This window comes from Bos javanicus, chromosome 1 (genome assembly GCF_032452875.1).
Source record: "Bos javanicus breed banteng chromosome 1, ARS-OSU_banteng_1.0, whole genome shotgun sequence".
NCBI classification, from domain to species: Eukaryota; Metazoa; Chordata; class Mammalia; order Artiodactyla; family Bovidae; genus Bos; species Bos javanicus.
In genome coordinates, this window is record NC_083868.1 from 53,762,903 (window position 1) to 53,781,058 (window position 18,156).

General features: G+C 36.3%; 1 protein-coding gene across 10 annotated transcripts in view; it reads left to right on the forward strand.

Moving 5' to 3' along the window:
- DZIP3 (DAZ interacting zinc finger protein 3) overlaps positions 1-14,926 on the forward strand; it is a 129,937-nt gene extending 115,011 nt beyond the window's left edge. For 8 of the 10 annotated variants that reach the window (XM_061387289.1, XM_061387743.1, XM_061387915.1 and 5 more), the window contains 6 exons: positions 2,122-2,247; positions 4,251-4,390; positions 8,383-8,503; positions 9,274-9,417; positions 9,503-9,598; positions 13,188-14,926. In XM_061387289.1, coding sequence (XP_061243273.1) covers positions 2,122-2,247; positions 4,251-4,390; positions 8,383-8,503; positions 9,274-9,417; positions 9,503-9,598; positions 13,188-13,298 — 738 coding nt within the window. In that variant the 3' untranslated portion in view covers positions 13,299-14,926. Of the gene's footprint in view, positions 1-2,121; positions 2,248-4,250; positions 4,391-8,382; positions 8,504-9,273; positions 9,418-9,502; positions 9,599-10,161; positions 10,202-13,187 lie in introns of those variants that run through there. The other 2 variants (XM_061387656.1, XM_061387828.1) reach the window with 2 other exon arrangements.
- The last annotated feature ends 3,230 nt before the right edge of the window (positions 14,927-18,156 follow it).

Genomic DNA, 18,156 nt, shown 5'->3' on the forward strand with positions numbered 1-18,156 from the left:
TCTTTTGTGCTTCCTAACGAGAGTCACTGCTGTGCTTGATCAGAGAGTCACTTTAAGACTGTTGTGTTAAAGTATAGGCATTAGTGACCACTGAGCATTATGGAACAGTTTGAAAGCACAGATGCTAGAAATGTGACCATTCTTTCAGTATAAATTGAGGCGGTATTGTACAATGGGAATACACTAGAGGTCTGGGTTCAGGTCCTAACTGTGAAGAACTGTGTTGGTTTGGGGAAACTCAGCTGTCTCAGACTTTGGTTTTCCTATTGACAAATCAAGAAATTGCCCTGGATGATCTGATCACTAATGTCTGTCTCTCTGAAATTCTAGTATTGTAAAGAATGGTCACCAGGCTTTTCAAATAAATATAGTGGTCTAACCTGGGAAGTCTGGAATAATGGGTACTCTTCCCAGTTTAACCCAGTATTTTTATGTGTTTCATTATATTTTGATTTTTATACCCTGGCTGTCTAATTCTCAAAGTAATATTAGGTAATTGTTGTCCTCAAAAAGAACAGGACCACTGATTCAGAATCACCATTTGTTATTTAAGAACTTTATATTATGAATATATTGAAACATACATAAAAATAGAATGATGAACCTCTGTGAACCCAAGAGCCATCTTCAACATCATAATCAAGTTTTATCAATCTTGTTTCATGTTATTCCTTCCTTCTTCCCCACTGGGACATTTTAAAGTAAACCTTATATATCGTATAATCTCATCCATTTATAGTTTAGTATGCATTCCTAAAAGATGAAGATTCTTACTCTTATTGGCTATAATCACACCACCATTCTCCTAAGAAAATTATAATTTTTATATCTGATATTAAAATTCATATTTCCCAAATTGTTTCAAAAATATCTTTTTCTTAACTAGATTAACAATATTTCTAATTTGGTTATAATTACCATTACTTTAAAAACCCTTATTTTTAAAAAAGCAATCCAAACAAGTTTTATAATTTCATTTGGCTGATTATTTTTCCTTAAAGTTGTAACAGCTACCCAACACCCTCTCTCTTATTCACATCATTTATTCATTGAAAAACTTATTTCCTGTATTATTGATGTAACTGATTACATCCTTATAATGTCATTATACATGTTCTGTTATTTCCTATAAACTGCTCATTGGTCTAGAGGGTTAAATTAGAATCAGGGTCAGTATTTTTAGCAAGAGTACCTTATAGGTGGTGAAGTATATGCATATTAGAAGGCACAGTGTCTCTCATTTATTGATGTTAGGAGTCAAATGTCATTCTTGTCTCCATTATAAAGTTCCCCAGTAATTGTCACCTTTCTGGTTTCAGTATCATTACTTAAGAGCTATACTGATGTTCATTTTTTAAATTCAAAAATAGGTGAACTTCTACTTTATGCCAGTGCTAGACCTGGCACATAGTAGATGTCCCATAAACTTGTCTTCTTTTGTAGTCAAGCCAATAAGGTATCCATCCCATTGGTAGGTGCTAAGAAGGGCTAGCTTTCTATGAATCCCTGGGAAATTCAGTAATATCCACAGGCATGTCTAAAAGTCACTGTAGGAGGGTTTATCCCCCTGGCCCACCCCATTTTAGCTTTCTACTATCCTTGAAACTAAACATAAGTTCAGAACTCCACCAGGTGGTAAAAGGTCCTTTCAATACATAATAGCAAAAGTAGTATTTTCTATAGACAACTTTGATTCTTTAGTGAATTTCTGAGTGTCAATATTGTTTATCAGTATGGCGAGTACTCACTGAGGAACTCCTTTGTACAGTCCTTTGCATTATTCCATTTGGCAGAGAACTTTACAGATCATCTAATCTCAATTCTTAATTTATAGATTAATAACTTGGTATCAAGGCTTCCCAGCAAGATGGAAAGAAAGCAGGACTAGAATCAAGTTCTTTTCTCTCTCTGTGCTCTTTAGTGTATTTTACTGCTCCCTGCCTTTTTCAAATATTCATATATTTAACTAGTGTTATAACAGCACTGTTTCTAATATGCTTTGTATCTGGATTTCAAATCAATTCCCCCCCCCAAAAAAAATTCATTGCTCTATGAGTTTATATTATTGACTACATAATCATGTGGGGGGTTTGTTTTTATTTTCTATCTTTTCCATTTTAGATGCAGCAATTCTTGGGAAGACCCATTGTGAAAGAATCTTTCTTTAGACCCATACTCACTGTTCCTCAAATGCCTGCCGTTTGTTCTGGAATCGTCTCTGCAACTGGTCAATCTAGATCTCCCTTGGTAAAAAAAACCCTCTTGGTAGAATAGACATTAACTAGTCCATTGTCACAGTAGACTCTCAGAATGAATGTGTTCTCTTTGTTCATTTATTTAATAAAGTAAATAATGATGATAATTGAATGACTATGTCCATGAGGTACTGTGTTAAGTGCATTATATATATATATTAACTATTTCATTAAGTGATAATAGTTTAGTTTTTAGATACAAAGATAAATCTGATGTTATAGTAGAGAATTCTTAGTTTTGCTTCTGAAACAGAGTGAGATTGATATTTTTAAGAGATAGTTTATATTTAGCATGGTTGTTGGGTAGGTTGAAAAGCAAAGAAGCCAAGTCACATTATGCCACAAAGCAAAAGAAAAAATTTTTATACATAGATACATATGTGTATATTGTAGGACATTGTTTATCTATAAACAGGTAATATAAATAGTATCACCCTGAAACATGTTATACTGCAAAGTTACAAATTTTCTTAGTTACAAAGAGCCAGATAAGCTTTATCAGAACCTAGAGAAGAAGTAGAGAAGTTTAAAATGATTAGGATTATTAGTTGTAATCTTGGTCAAGGTATACTTTTTATTAAAAAACCTCACAGAAGATTGATGTTTAATATAATTAATGAAAAAGTCTCTAATCTTGAGTTTGTCATAACTGCATTCTAATGAATTGAGGTTTATTCTATACCTGTATATTGCTGACAGACTCCCTTTGAAATGTATAGTCAAATAGATTTACTTACTTGTATAGAGGCCTCTCTACAAGCAAATATGTATCTAAGCTTTAACATGTTTATTAAGCACCACATTTTTTTTATCACCTTGATATTGCAGTGTTGCTGATGTGTTTTGCTCCTGCAACATTCTATGAGGATCCGTAAAATTTTAAAGTACCTCAGCCTTCTAATAGGATTACTTTCTGATTCCTCTGAAAAAGCTTGGACACTGAGGCAAACCCAGATTTCTGGGGATATTCTGCTCTTTCTCTGACTTACCAGGCTTTGTATGAGTAATTTCAGTGGCTGTTAGTAGTTGCTAGTTTTTCATAAGTAGTAACCTTCTATTTTAAAATAATCTGTAATCTTAGATAGAAGATACTTTGTTTATAATTATCCTAATAATCAGATAAGGCAATTAAAAATATTCACATATTGATATTAATTAATTAGAAACTTAATGGTTCTAAGAAAGAACTATCATAAAATATGGGGCAATTTTTGTTTGGTGGTTTCATGGCTCTTGAGTTGTCACTACAACTTCCATATATCACCTATGTGACGTTTTGAGACATTGGGCAGATATTTTAATAGTATTCTCATCCTTATTCAGTTGTTTGAAAATTAAACTTTATTATTTGCTTTTTATGATTAATAATTTTATCTTATATTTATTATTAGTAATTAGTAATTTTATTAATTACTTTTATAATTAGAAAAATACAATACACATAGTATATACAAAATATATACTATATACAGTAGAAAGCAAAACTACCTTGCTGTTGAACCCTAGAAAATAATCACAGTTTATGGGTTATTTTATATCTTACAGTCCTTTTTCTATGCATACACATTTGAACAATATTTTAATATAACATGAGTTCTACCATAAATGCTGTGCCATAGACTTTTTTTATACTATGGATATCTCTTATGCTCAGACATACAGATCTATTTTTAAGGACTTGATTAGATATGCTACAGTTTATTTACTTATTCCCCTATTAACAAACTAGGTTGCTGTCAGAAATGCACACTCTGTATTTCTGTTTATGTTTGCAATTACTGAGACTAGTATGTGCCATTTTAAAAATAAAGGTAAACATATATAAATAATTAGAAATATTGTGCTGGTTAAGGAAAAAAAAACTTCTAAAAAGGGAACATGTATATCAATATTCCTCTTTATTATACCCATTTTCTGAGGTATGGAGATGTCATGTTGACATGGAACTTTGCTTCCCCATAATTGAAGCTGATGACATAACTGTGTTTCTTACAGATGACTAGCATAGCCTGGACACTGCCAGCTCCTGTGGGAGAAGCTGTGCCTCCCAGTGCAAGTCTAGGAAGTGATCCCCTTATGATGAATTGGGAGAAGATTACAGAGAGGCTGAAAACTGCCTTTCCACAGCAGACCAGGTAGCTTAGTCTCTTTTAGTGTTGTGAACAGATCATACTACAGTTTCCATAGCCATAATTATGCCAGTGAAACATTTCAGAGAAACAACACTCACCCTCCCTCCTCCCACCACACAGAAGGTACAGGTATTTCCTAACCATCACCTTGGTAAGGAAAATGAAATTCATTAAGAAGGGATAGTTTTCAGTATAAATGCTAAATATCTCCACGAAAACTATTAGTTTTAGTTTTAAGTCACGAGGGAATGAACTTTTGAATTTAGGTTTGCTTGTTTAATGCAAGTATGGCTAGTTATAAACCTATCCAGTTTTAATGCCACTAGCTACAATAATTATCTTAATAACCTATTTCCAAAGTGAATCTTAAGTGAACTGTATGCTATATAAGCGCAAACATAATCAGATTTCCTTAATTTATTGAGGGTTTTTATGGTTTCTTTGTTAAGGAACACAGTTAAATGCAAGAAATCATTATTTTACTGTGCTTTTCACAGTTCTGACTTTCACAGAAAGCTATTTAATTCTACTCCTCCAGAAATGAAGTGTCTTTTATCGTTTCCAAGGCAAACCGTTCAGTATCACAGTAATCCAAGTCTATGCCCCAACCAGTAATGCTGAAGAAGCTGAAGTTGAACGGTTCTATGAAGACCTACAAGACCTTTTAGAACTAACACCCAAAAAAGAAGTCCTTTTCATTATAGGGGACTGGAATGCAAAAGTAGGAAGTCAAGAAACACCTGGAGTACCAGGCAAATTTGGCCTTGGAATACGGAATGAAGCAGGGCAAAGACTAATAGAGTTTTGCCAAGAAAATGCACTGGTCATAACAAACACCCTCTTCCAACAACACAAGAGAAGACTCTATACATGGACATCACCAGATGGTCAACACCAAAATCAGATTGATTATATTCTTTGCAGCCAAAGATGGAGAAGCTCTATACAGTCAGCAAAAACAAGACCAGGAGCTGACTGTGGCTCAGACCATGAACTCCTTATTGCCAAATTCAGACTTAAATTGAAGAAAGTAGGGAAAACCACTAGACTATTCAGGTATGACCTAAATCAAATCCCTTATGATTATACAGTGGAAGTGAGAAATAGATTTAAGGGCCTAGATCTGATAGATACAGTGCCTGATGAGCTATGGAATGAGGTTCGTGACATTGTACAGGAGACAGGGATTAAGACCATCCCCACGGAAAAGAAATGCAAAAAAGCAAAATGGCTGTCTGGGGAGGCCTTACAAATAGTGTGAAAAGAAGAGAAGTGAAAAGCAAAGGAGAAAAGGAAAGATACAAGCATCTGAATGCAGAGTTCCAAAGAATAGCAAGAAGAGATAAGAAAGCCTTCTTCAGCGATCAGTGCAAAGAAATAGAGGAAAACAACAAAATGGGAAAGACTAGGGATCTCTTCAAGAAAATCAGAGATACCAAAGGAACATTTCAGGCAAAGATGGGCTTGATAAAGGACAGAAATGGTATGGACCAAACAGAAGCAGAAGATATTAAGAAGAGATGGCAAGAATACACAGAACTGTACAAAAAAGATCTTCATGACCCAGATAATGATGATGGTGTGATCACTGACCTAGAGCCAGACATCCTGGAATGTGAAGTCAAGTGGGCCTTAGAAAGCATCACTACGAACAAAGCTAGTGGAGGTGATGGAATTCCAGTTGAGCTATTCCAAATCCTGAAAGATGATGCTGTGAAAGTGCTGCACTCAATATACCAGCAAATTTGGAAAACTCAGCAGTGGCCACAGGACTGGAAAAGGTTAGTTTTCATTCCAATCCCAAAGAAAGGCAATGCCAAAGAATGCTCAAACTACCACACAATTGCACTCATCTCATGCGCTAGTAAAGTAATGCTCAAAATTCTCCAAGCCAGGCTTCAGCAATATGTGAACCGTGAACTTCCTAATGTTCAAGCTGGTTGTAGAAAAGGCAGAGGAACCAGAGATCAAGTTGCCAACATCCTCTGGATCATAGAAAAAGCAAGAGAGTTCCAGAAAAACATCTATTTCTGTTTTATAGACTATGCCAAAGCCTTTGACTGTGTGGATCCCAATAAACTGTGGCAAATTCTGAAAGAGATGGGAATACCAGAACACCTGATCTGCCTCTTGAGAAATTTGTATGCAGGTCAGGAAGCAACAGTTAGAACTGGACATGGAACAACAGACTGGTTCCAAATAGGAAAAGGAGTACGTCAAGGCTGTATATTGTCACCCTGTTTACTTAACTTATATGCAGTGTACATCATGAGAAACGCTGGACTGGAAGAAACACAAGCTGGAATCAAGATTGCCGGGAGAAATATCAATAACCTCAGATATGCAGATGACACCACCCTTATGGCAGAAAGTGAAGAGGAACTCAAAAGCCTCTTGATGAAAGTGAAAGAGGAGAGTGAAAAAGTTGGCTTAAAGCTCAACATTCAGAAAACGAAGATCATGGCATCCGGCCCCACCACTTCATGGGAAATAGATGGGGAAACAGTGGAAACCAGTGTCAGACTTTATTTTTCTGGCTCCAAAATCACTGCAGATGGTGACTGCAGCCATGAAATTAAAAGACTCTTACTCCTTGGAAGGAAAGTTATGACCAACCTAGATCACATATTCAAAAGCAGAGACATTACTTTGCCAACAAAGGTTTGTCTAGTCAAGGCTATGGTTTTTCCTGTGATCATGTATGGATGTGAGAGTTGGACTGTGAAGAAGGCTGAGCGCCAAAGAATTGATGCTTTTGAAGTGTGGTGTTGGAGAAGACTCTTGAGAGTCCCTTGGACTGCAAAGAGATCCAACCAGTCCATTCTGAAGGAGGTCAGCTCTGGGATTTCTTTGGAAGGAATGATGCTAAAGCTGAAACTCCAGTACTTTGGCCACCTCATGCGAAGACTTGACTCATTGGAAAAGACTCTGATGCTGGGAGGGATTGGGGGCAAGAGGAGAAGGGGACAACAGAGGATGAGATGACTGGATGGCATCACTGACTTGATGGACACGAGTCTGAGTGAACTCCGGGAGTTGGTTATGGACAGGGAGGCCTGGTGTGCTGCGATTCATGGGGTCACAAAGAGTCGGACACGACTGAACGAGTGATCTGATCTGATCTGATTGTATCAAATAATTATGGTTTTCACCAGCATTTTCATTTGAAGGCCAATGCTTTTATTTAACACTAATACTATTATGTTTCGTGGTTATATTATGGTTTTGTAAACATAATGATGAATAGAAAATGAAAATAGAAATTTAATATAGTTGGTAAAACTATAGTTGGTAAAAAATGTTTATAGAAAATAAATAGTAAATCAAAGATAGTTTTATAAGGCTGGTGACATGACATTTCATTTGAGAAAAAATATTTTATCATCCTACCCTGTTCTACCAAAATGTGTATGCAGACTTTGGGTCAGTGGGCCATGGGAACTGAAAAATAACATGTCGATTAAAATACTCCTAGGTTTCTTTATCACATAATGTGTCTTTTAGTCTTTGCTCTCCTTCTGTTAAATCTTTATTTTCTGTTTATGTATTTTATGAAAGTAGAATTCATAGCACAATGATAGAGACTGATAGTAACATAATTGAAAAGAAATATTTTAGTCTCTCTCAAGTAAGAGAACATTGAGAAGTACAATATAAAGAGGCTCAGTACATAAATAAGTATTTAGATAGCAAATTTCATTTTCACAAGTGAGCTTTTATAAACAGTTGAAATATCATTAGGGGAAGAAAATAAATACTAAACTTTACCAATCATGAACACATTAAGTATCCTTAATGAGCACATTAGCAGGAATTTTCATTCTGGTTTAAGATAAGTGCAGATGGACCCATGATCATGTTTTTAGATCAGAGATCCAAAGGGTCACATCTGTACGGTGGATATTATCCTATGATAGGATTTTATATCTCCTTTGGAGGGCACATCTTCAGGGCAGTAGGAGAATGACCACTACTCTTTCCTTGATCTTTTCCAGAAAGGAGCTTACAGATTTCTTATGGAAATTGAAGGATACTCATGGGAAGTCCTTATCTGGACTGACATTTGATGAAATTGTTCTCAAGATTTCCCAATTTATTGACCCCAAGAGATCTCAGGTAAAAAAAAAAAAAAAAAAGCAACTAAACAACAGAAAACTAAAACTATCTCCTGACCCTTATCTTTATTTAGCTATACTAATTATTTCCATAACATGATCAGGAAATCAATTATAATCATATTAAATCATATATTAACATTAAACAATTAAACTTGACAATGGCGTTGGAAACACCACCTGATCATTCTAGAATAAAACTGAGGCTTTTGAAATTTAGGTTATTTTGGATATTTCATAAAGGAAACTTTTTTTTTCCCTAATTTTCTGCAAAGACTTATTTTAATTACAAAAGCACCTAGAGTTACTTTTGTTTTTACCTGGTTCTTATATTGCCATAATTGCTTCAAGATTTCTCATGAACCTGATTATTAACCTTTCTGTTGTTGTTCAGTCGCTCAATTGTGTCCGACTCTTCGTGACCCCAAGGACTGCAGCACACCAGGCTTCCCTGTCTTTCACTATCTCCCAGAGTTTGCTCAAACTCTTGTCCATTGAGTCAGTGATGCCATCCAACCATCTCATCCTCTGTGTACCCCCTTCTCCTGCCCTCAGTCTTTCCCAGCATCAGGATTTTTTCTAGTGAGTCAGCTCTCTGCATCAGGCAGCCAAAGTATTAGATCCTCGGCTTCAGCATCAGTCTTTCCAATGAATATTCAGGGTTGATTTCCCCTTTTGCTAAATTCCACTGTAGCCTATTCTATGGTAGTCTGTCAGTTCTTCCTGTCTTATGCAATTCTAAAAAAATAAGTATGATATTCTTATTTTCAGAGTCAAGGAAAATCAGTGCCAAATGGTAATCATGTTTCACCTAGCCATACTCCACCACAGGCTAATGCTGCCCAGCCCTCAAAACCAGACCGGAGGCCCCTTGGTTCACAAGGCTCTGTCACACAGGAAGGAGCCAATCATTTGGTAAGACTGAGACTGTTGATTCTAAATACATTTAAATTTAGGAGAGAGAATGAGCTGAATTTAACCATATGTATGTTTTCCCTAGGATAATGAGGAAGAAGAGCCTTGTGTGATCTGTCATGAGAATCTCTCTCCAGATAACCTCTCAGTTTTGCCTTGTGCGCATAAATTCCATTCTCAGGTAAACTTATCTGTTTAATATTTTACCATTAATCAATTAAGTGAAATTCATGCTACATTTCTTGAAATCATATACACGTATGATCATCCACTGTGTCATGAATTTCACTGGTTATTCACATAGTGGATAGCGTTTATGTGTTTGCCCATACCTAGTCATGGATTGCATTGTGTTTTCTCAGGTCTTGATATACCTAGCAGGAGAAGGGGACAGTGATGAAATTTAATGGGCAGAGTGGCATTTCCTTTGAACAGATGAACAGAACTGGAAGGAATGTTGATTGATATGACAGTTGACCGTTTAGCAAAGTGACACTTCACCTTGACTTGTTATGAATAGTGTTCTTTGTTCACACCTAATGATGGCCAACTGCTGTTACAACACAGAAGAATTACCTTAACAGTCTGTTCTGTACTTGCTTTTGAAGATGCTAAGCCTTGAGTTTTTTGTTTTTAATTTATATTGAAGTATAGTTGCTTTACAATGTTGTGTTAATTTCTGTTGTACATCTTTGAATCAGCTATACATATATCCCCTCTTTTTTGGATTTCCTTCCCATTTAGGTCACCACAGAGCACTGAGTAGAGTTCCCTGTGCTATACAGTAGGTTCTCATTAGTTATCTATTTCATACATAGTAATGTATATATTTCAATCCCACTCTCCCAATTCAGCCCACCCTCCCTTCCCCCCTTGGTGTCCATACGTTTGTTCTCTACGTCTGTGTCTCTGTTTCTGCTTTGCAAATAGATTCATATGTACCATTTTTCTAGATTCCACATATATGCATTAATATATGATATTTGTTTTTCTCTTTCTGACTTACTTGACTTGAATGACAGTCTCTGGGTCCATCCATGTGTCTGCAAATAGCACAGTTTCATTCCTTTCTATGGCTGAGAAATATTCCATAGTATGTATGTAACACATCTTCTTTATCCATTCCTCTGTTGATGGACATCAAGGTTGCTTCCATGTCCTGGCTGTTGTAAATAGTGCTGCAATAAGCATTCGGATGCATGTATCTTTTGAAATTATGGTTTTCTCCAGGTATATGCCAGGAATGGAACTGCTGGGTTATATAGTAGTTTTTTTCCTAGTATTTTTAAGAAATCACCATACTATTCTCCATAGTGGCTGTATCAATTTTTATTCCCACCAATAGTGCAAGAGGGTTCCCTTTTCTCCACACGCTCTCCAGCATTCATTGTTTGTAGTTTTTTTGATGATGACTATTCTGACTGGCGTGAGGTGATAGATACACCATTGTAGTTTTTTTTTTTTTTCACCATTGTAGTTTTGATTTGCATTTCTCTGATACTTAGTGATGTTGAGCATCTTTTCATGTGCCTCTTGGCCATCTGTATATCTTCTTTGGAGAAATGTCTATTTAAATCTTCCACCCATTTTTTGATTAGGCTGTTTCATTTTTATATTGAGCTACATGAGCTGTCTGTACATTGTGCAGATTAATCCCTTGTCAGTTGCTTCATTTGCAAATATTTTCTCCCATTCTGAGTGTTGTCTTTTCATCTTGTGTATAGTTTTCCTTTGATTTTAGAAAAATGTGAGGCTGGCATATCTTTTGTTAATTCTTGGCATTTATAGATTAGCAACATAAATTGACTTGTTGGCAACATAGATTAACTTCTGACATTGTTGCTGTGCAAGTGCTATTGATATACTATTTATGATCCAAGTCTTCTGTTGTGGAAGTGTAACATGACACAAGAAAAGATAATCTTATACAAGAAAGGCTTCTCAGGGAAATGAACAATAGCCACCTTATTCAAGCCATATCTGTAAAACATCATTTCAAAGATAATCTGATACCTGGTACAGAATTATATTTTTTCATCTGCCTTGTTAAGAGATATGCATAGAATGACTAATCCTAAATGATCTCCAAATAGATAGTTCAGTTCAGTCGCTCAGTTGTATCCAACTTTTGGTGACCCCATGGACTGCAGCACACCAGGCCTCCCTGTCCATCACCAATTCCCTGAGTTTACCCAAACTCATGTCCATTGAGTCGGTGATGCCATCCAGCCATCTCATCCTCTGTTGTCCCCTTCTCCTCCTGCCTTCAATCTTTCCCAGCATCAGGGTCTTTTCCAGTGAGTCAGTTCTTCACATCAGGTGGCCAAAGTATTGGAGTTTCAGCTTCAACATCAATCCTTCCAATGAACACCCAGGACTGATCTCCTTTAGGATGGACTGGTTGGATCTCCTTGCAGTCCAAGGGACTCTCAAGAGTCTTCTCTAACACCACAGTTCAGAAGCATCAATTCTCTGGCACTCAGCTTTCTTTACACTCCAACTCTCACATCCATATATGACTACTGGAAGAACCATAGCCTTGACTAGATGGACCTTTGTTGGTAAAGTAATGTCTCTGCTTCTTAATATGCTGTCTAGGTTGGTCATAACTTTCCTTCCAAGGAGTAAGCATCTTTTAATTTCATGGCCACAGTCACCATCTGCAGTGATTTTGGAGCCAAAAAAATAGTCTCTCACTCTTTCCACTGTTTCCCCATCTATTTCCCATGAAGTGATGGGGCCAGATGCCATGATCTTAGTTTTCTGAATATTGAGCTTTAAGCCAACTTTTTCAATCTCTTCTTTCACTTTCATCAAGAGGCTCTTTAGTTCTTCTTTGTTTTCTGCCAGAAGAGTGGTGTCATCTGCATATCTGAGGTTATTGATATTTCTCCCAGAAATCTTGATTCCAGCTTGTGCTTCATCCAGCTCAGCATTTCTCATGATGTACTCTGCATACAAGTTAAATAAGCAGGGTGACAATATACACCCTTGACGTACTCCTTTTCCTATTTGGAACCAGTCTGTTGTTTCATGTCCAGTCTGATTTTCCTAAAGATCTATTTAGAAAATAAATGTTTCATAAACTTATTTTATTCTTTGCCATCGCTCATTGAATAGAAAGCAAGTAATTCATTTGGGTTACTGTCTAGGGATAGAGGTAATGGGCCTCATGTCTACTGCCTATTCTTCATACTCTTAATACTCTCTCATCTGGCTAGGCTCTCCATTATTCATTCAGGTAAAATGATTTGTTTTTGGAGAGTCAGTATTCAAGCAAATAACTTAATAGATAGTTCATAGCCAAAGAGTACTACCATTATCACCAAAGAAAGGTGATCTTAAAAGTATACCCATTATCTAAAGATTTTAACTTCAAACACCATAAATACTTGATACAACATATTTGTGACATTTGTATATTTAGATATGACTTTTTCTAGATTATCAATTAGAATAATAGATAATAAATAGAAAAAATATATAGGTTTCCTAACGTCCTTGTTAGGAAGAAGTGCTAATCTACCTGAAGATTGGGGTTGGAGAAAGGAACTTATTAGAATAAACTGGCTGAAAAGTGTTGTCCTGTTACTAACTATATTGCTCAGCAAACCATGGACAAAGTGCCTTGATGGCAGCAGTTTTCATGGCAATCCACCAAATAAGGCTCTAAGATCCATCAGAAGGGTTAGCAACCCTGATGTATAGAGTTACACCTGCCTCTGCTAGGCTAAATCTGAGCGACTGACATGAATCTTTTTGCTCCTTAGTGCATTAGACCTTGGCTGATACAACAGGGGACCTGCCCAACCTGCAGACTCCACGTTTTGCTACCAGAAGAATTTCCAGGTCACCCCAGCCGGCACTTGCCCAAGATCTGATTCAGCAGGGTGACTATGCAAAGGAAGTTCAATTTTCAGACTCCAGAATTTAGTTTTCCACTTATTTGAGCTGATAGTATGAGTGATGTGAAGTGGTATGTTCTTCAGTATTATTCAAAATAAGCTAGTTAATCTAATCAAAGCTGCAGCCAAAGAGGAGAGGACAAATCTTCAGGACTGTGAACTGAATTGAAAGGGTTTAAAGAAGAAAAAATTTTGAAAGTTAAATTAGATTTGCCCTTATTTTAGTAGATATTTTCTTCCAACTTAAACGTGATTACTGTTACCATATATCTTAGGATGTCTTCTCTTTTCCTTATTCCACTCATCCTTTACTTTCTCTTGAATATGCTACACTTTAATTTCCTGAACTAAATGTAAACAAGAGTAAGAAAATTCCTCAGATTTTAGTGTTCCTTTTAACTTTTAAAATTACTTATAAAATATATGTTATTTATTTATATTTTATCTCTATCTTCCCCATTCTTTCCTATTCTCTAAAATATGTACCTGTGAATAGATTATAAGCTACATGAGGGTGAGGACCAACCACTGATGTCTTGGAGCTGGCTTATATACTGTACTGGTTTGTGAAAGATGATTCTTAGTTTTAGGAATTTTGTGAAACAGTTATTCAAACTATTGTTAGCATGAAATCTGGTATAGTGGGGCTATTTTATACCACAGAAATTGGTGAATGCTATAGATAAGGGCTTTTTTTCCCTTCCCCCCAAGAGCTTGTTATTAAAGATTTACCAGCATACCACTGGGACCGTGCCTGAAGATTCTTACTGTTCTCAATGTCTTGCACAGTAGATAACACCATAAATAGCCCTCCAAATCAGAAATCAGGAAGCAGTAAGAAAATTAGCATGCAAATTAAGTCACTTGCTCATTTGAATAACTTTATTTGTAAACATGCTCTTTGGACCATAATCATTTATGCTTTGGAGGAATTTTTTTTTTCAGCCTTGAAAGTTTCTAATTTCACTTTCTCACGCATGGGTGGTGCCCTGTTTGTGTGTAGTTGTCTCTTATGACAGAGTTGACACCCACTGAGCTAAGTGGCACATTTAAAGCTTGTCACTGAGAACTTTCATTCTTAGAGGTCAAAAATATTATTTTGAAATTAGTACTGTGTAAATGTTGTGTTATACATGTCTCTAGCTACAAAATTATTAATAAAAGAATTCAGTTACCTTGTAAGAGAAATGTTACTTGGTTCGTATTATTTTCCATAAATGAAATTCATTCTGTGAATAAGTGTTTCCTGACTCAGCAACTATTTTACCTTTATATTTCACTATAAATGTATCTTGAAGTTATTTTAAATCTCTACTTAAAATTACTATTTCTGAAATTATATGCTGTTTTCTTCTGTAATGAGAATAGACTGGACAATGTGAAAGAAAATACCCCAAAGTGAAGGTAGTCATCTAGATTTGTTAAGTGCCAAAAAAGTCTTAGAATTATACAGTTCAGAACTTACAGGGTCTTTAATAATTATCTCGTCTAACACCTCAAGATCATGGTCATATAGCAGATTATCTTGTAAAACATTTTTTAGTGTATGTTTACAATTGTATTTACATTTTCATGTGGGAAAGAATAAATGTTTCTTAATTGAATGCCTATTATTTTACTTGTGTTTATCGCTGTAACTGTATCCTAAAACTACTTGAAATCTCTTTCAAACATCTCTTTCTGTTTAGTTATGCTTAAACTTTATCTTCTCTTGTGAGAAAGGGGAGGAAAATATCCAAGAAGTCAGTCATTTATACTTGTAAAATACCAAGAATATCTTAGAATCATAAAATGTCAGAGTTTATAGGGTCTTTAATGATCCTCTGGTCTGTTGCCTCATTTTATAGGAACAGTTTGCCCTAGATCATGCAGTTAAATAGTGGCTAAGCCAGTCCTAATTCTTGAGAGAGTCCTGATACTCAGTAAGTCACATGTTTCCTCCATAAACTCAAGCTGCAAGGCTGTATTGGTGCTGACCTGTTGTTCTTAGCTCCAAAGATGGGGCCAGAGAACTTAACAGGGTAGCTGATACATAGTGAGAATGTAGTGGGAACATGCTCTTGAATGTCATGTCCAACTCTGCAGATGCTAAAGGTAATGGGATTTTTTTTTCTTTTTGAGGTTTAACAATAAAGACAACTATAGCAGTCATTCGGAGAAGGCAATGGCACCCCACTCCAGTACTCTTGCCTGGAAACTCCCATGGACGGAGGAGCCTGGTAGGCTGCAGTCCATGGGGTCGCTAAGGGTAGGACACAACTAAGTGACTTCACTTTCACTTTACACTTTCATACTTTGGAGAAGGAAATGGAAACCCACTCCAGTGTTCTTGACTGGAGAATCCCAGGGATGGCAGAGCCTGGTGGGCTGTCGTCTATGGGGTCACACAGAGTCTGACACGACTGAAGCGACTTAGCAGCAGCAGCAGCAGTATAGTGCTCATTCTTTGATAAACAATGATTGCCGTCATGCCTGTGGCTGCTGAAAGACCCGGAACACCATACTGCACATAAATTCAGTGAGAGAAGTAGTAGTATTTACTTTACAAACAATCTGTACACCTCCTGTAATGTAACATCACTGCAACTGCTGTCAGATATGTCTTGTAGTGTTTCCCTTTATATTCATTGTCCATGTGTATAATAACATTTTCCAGCTTTTATGGGATACCTTCCTTGATCAAATTTTACTTTGTTTGATCCACTAATAACTTTAAAGTGGATACTATCCTTTTTATTTTGCAGAGGATGAAACTGAGGCTCAACTAAGAGGGTATACTTTGTCTGAGGTCACAGCTGTGAAGTGGCATTCTGGGATTTGAATGCAAATCTCTGTGCCTTAGCTGATGTTCTCTCTTTCAGTTCTTCATAGTGGTCTCCCCATTCTGGATTGACTAAATACACAAATTATTTTAAATAATATGCTTCAAAATAAAATGAAACAAATGGTAAATCTGATTATTTTGGGCTATGAACATGGTATTGAATACATAAAAATATATGTAATAGTGATACAATATGGTAAGAAAAGTTTGACTTTTCCCTCAGATGTCTTGGTTTGCTTGGGATGGTTCCAATTAATGCCTGTTGTCCTGACATATTAATAGTCCTCCCTTTTACTCTCAACAGTGTCCTAGTACAGATGATTAATTTTATTGTATAGTTAATTTTTTTTTACTAGATTCAAAATTTAGCAAAACTACTCTACATTTATAAAATGCTCCTGGAATACCTTAATCCCTTATCACAGAGCCTCTCAGGTAGGAATCACCCACACACACAGCCTCTCAGGTAGGGAACCATCCACACACAAATATGATATAAAAAGCAGCAATCATGAGAAGAGAGTGCAAGTGCAGGATATTGGAAATGCATTTAAAATGAAAAGACCATCAACTTAAAACAGTCGTGTGTGTGTGTGTGTGTGTGTGTGTATTTTTATATATAGCCTGCTACATTAAAACCTTATGGTAACTGCAAACCAAAAATATACAATAGATGAAAAACAAAAAAGCAATCCAAACACAACACTACAGATAATCCTCAAATCACAAGAGAAGAGAACAAAAGAGGGAGGGAAGATAAAATACCTATCAAAAGAAATCCAAAACAATTAATAAGATGGCAATAGGAACATATAATTGGTAATTACCTAAACAAAAATGGATCAAATATTTCAACCAGAAGACACAGATTGGCTGAATGGATACAAAAACAAGACCTATATATATGCTGTCTATAAGAGACCCACTTCAGATCCAAGGACACATACAGACTGAAAGTGAGGGGAGAGTAAAAGATACTCCATGCAAATGGAAATCAGAAGAAAGCTGGAGTAGCAGTACTCACATCAGACAAAATAGACTTTAGAATAAAGACTAACGGATGAAGAAGGACACTACATAATGATCATGGGGTCAATAATCCAAGAAGAAGATATAACAACTATAAATATGTGTGTATCTACCATAGGAGCATGTCAATATAAAAGGCGAATGCTAAAAGCCATCAAGGAGAAATCAATACTAACACAATAATAGTGGGTGACTGTAACAGCCCATTTTCATCAATGGACAGATCATCCAGACAGAAAATGAGTAAGGAAACAGACCTTAAAAGATGCATTAGACCAGATGGACTTAACTGATATTTATAGAGCATTCTATCCAAAAGCAGCAGAATATACATCATTCTCAAGTGCACATGGAACACTCTCCAGGAACTAATTGCATACTGGGCCACAACGTGAGCCTTGGTAAATTTAGGAAAATTGAAATTATATCAAGCATCTTTTCTGATCACAAGACTGTGAGATTAGAAGTCAACTACAAGAAAAAACTGTAAAAATCACAAACATATGTGGGCTGAACCATGTGTTGTTAAACCACCAGTGGGTCGCTGAAGAAATCAAAAAGGAAATAAAAAAATACCTAGAAACAAATGACAACAAAAAACCCAGTTATCTAAAACCTATGGGATGCAGCAAAAGCAGTTAGTTTTGAGTTTATATTAAATATAGCCTTACCTCAGGAAATAAGAATAATCTTAAAGAACCTAACCTTATTTAGGGCTTCCCTGGTGGCTCAGACAGTAAAGAATCTGCCTGCAATGTGGGAGACCTGGGTTCAATCCCTGGGTTGGGAAGATCCCCTGGAGGAGGGCATGGCAACCCACTGCAATATTCTTGCCTGGAGAATCCCCAGGACAGAGGAGCCTGGTGGGCTACAATCCATGGGGTCGCATAGATTCAGACATGACTGAGCAACTAAAGCACAACATGACCTTATTTTAAAAACCATGGTGAAAGACTAAATACTTTCCCACTGTGTTCTGGA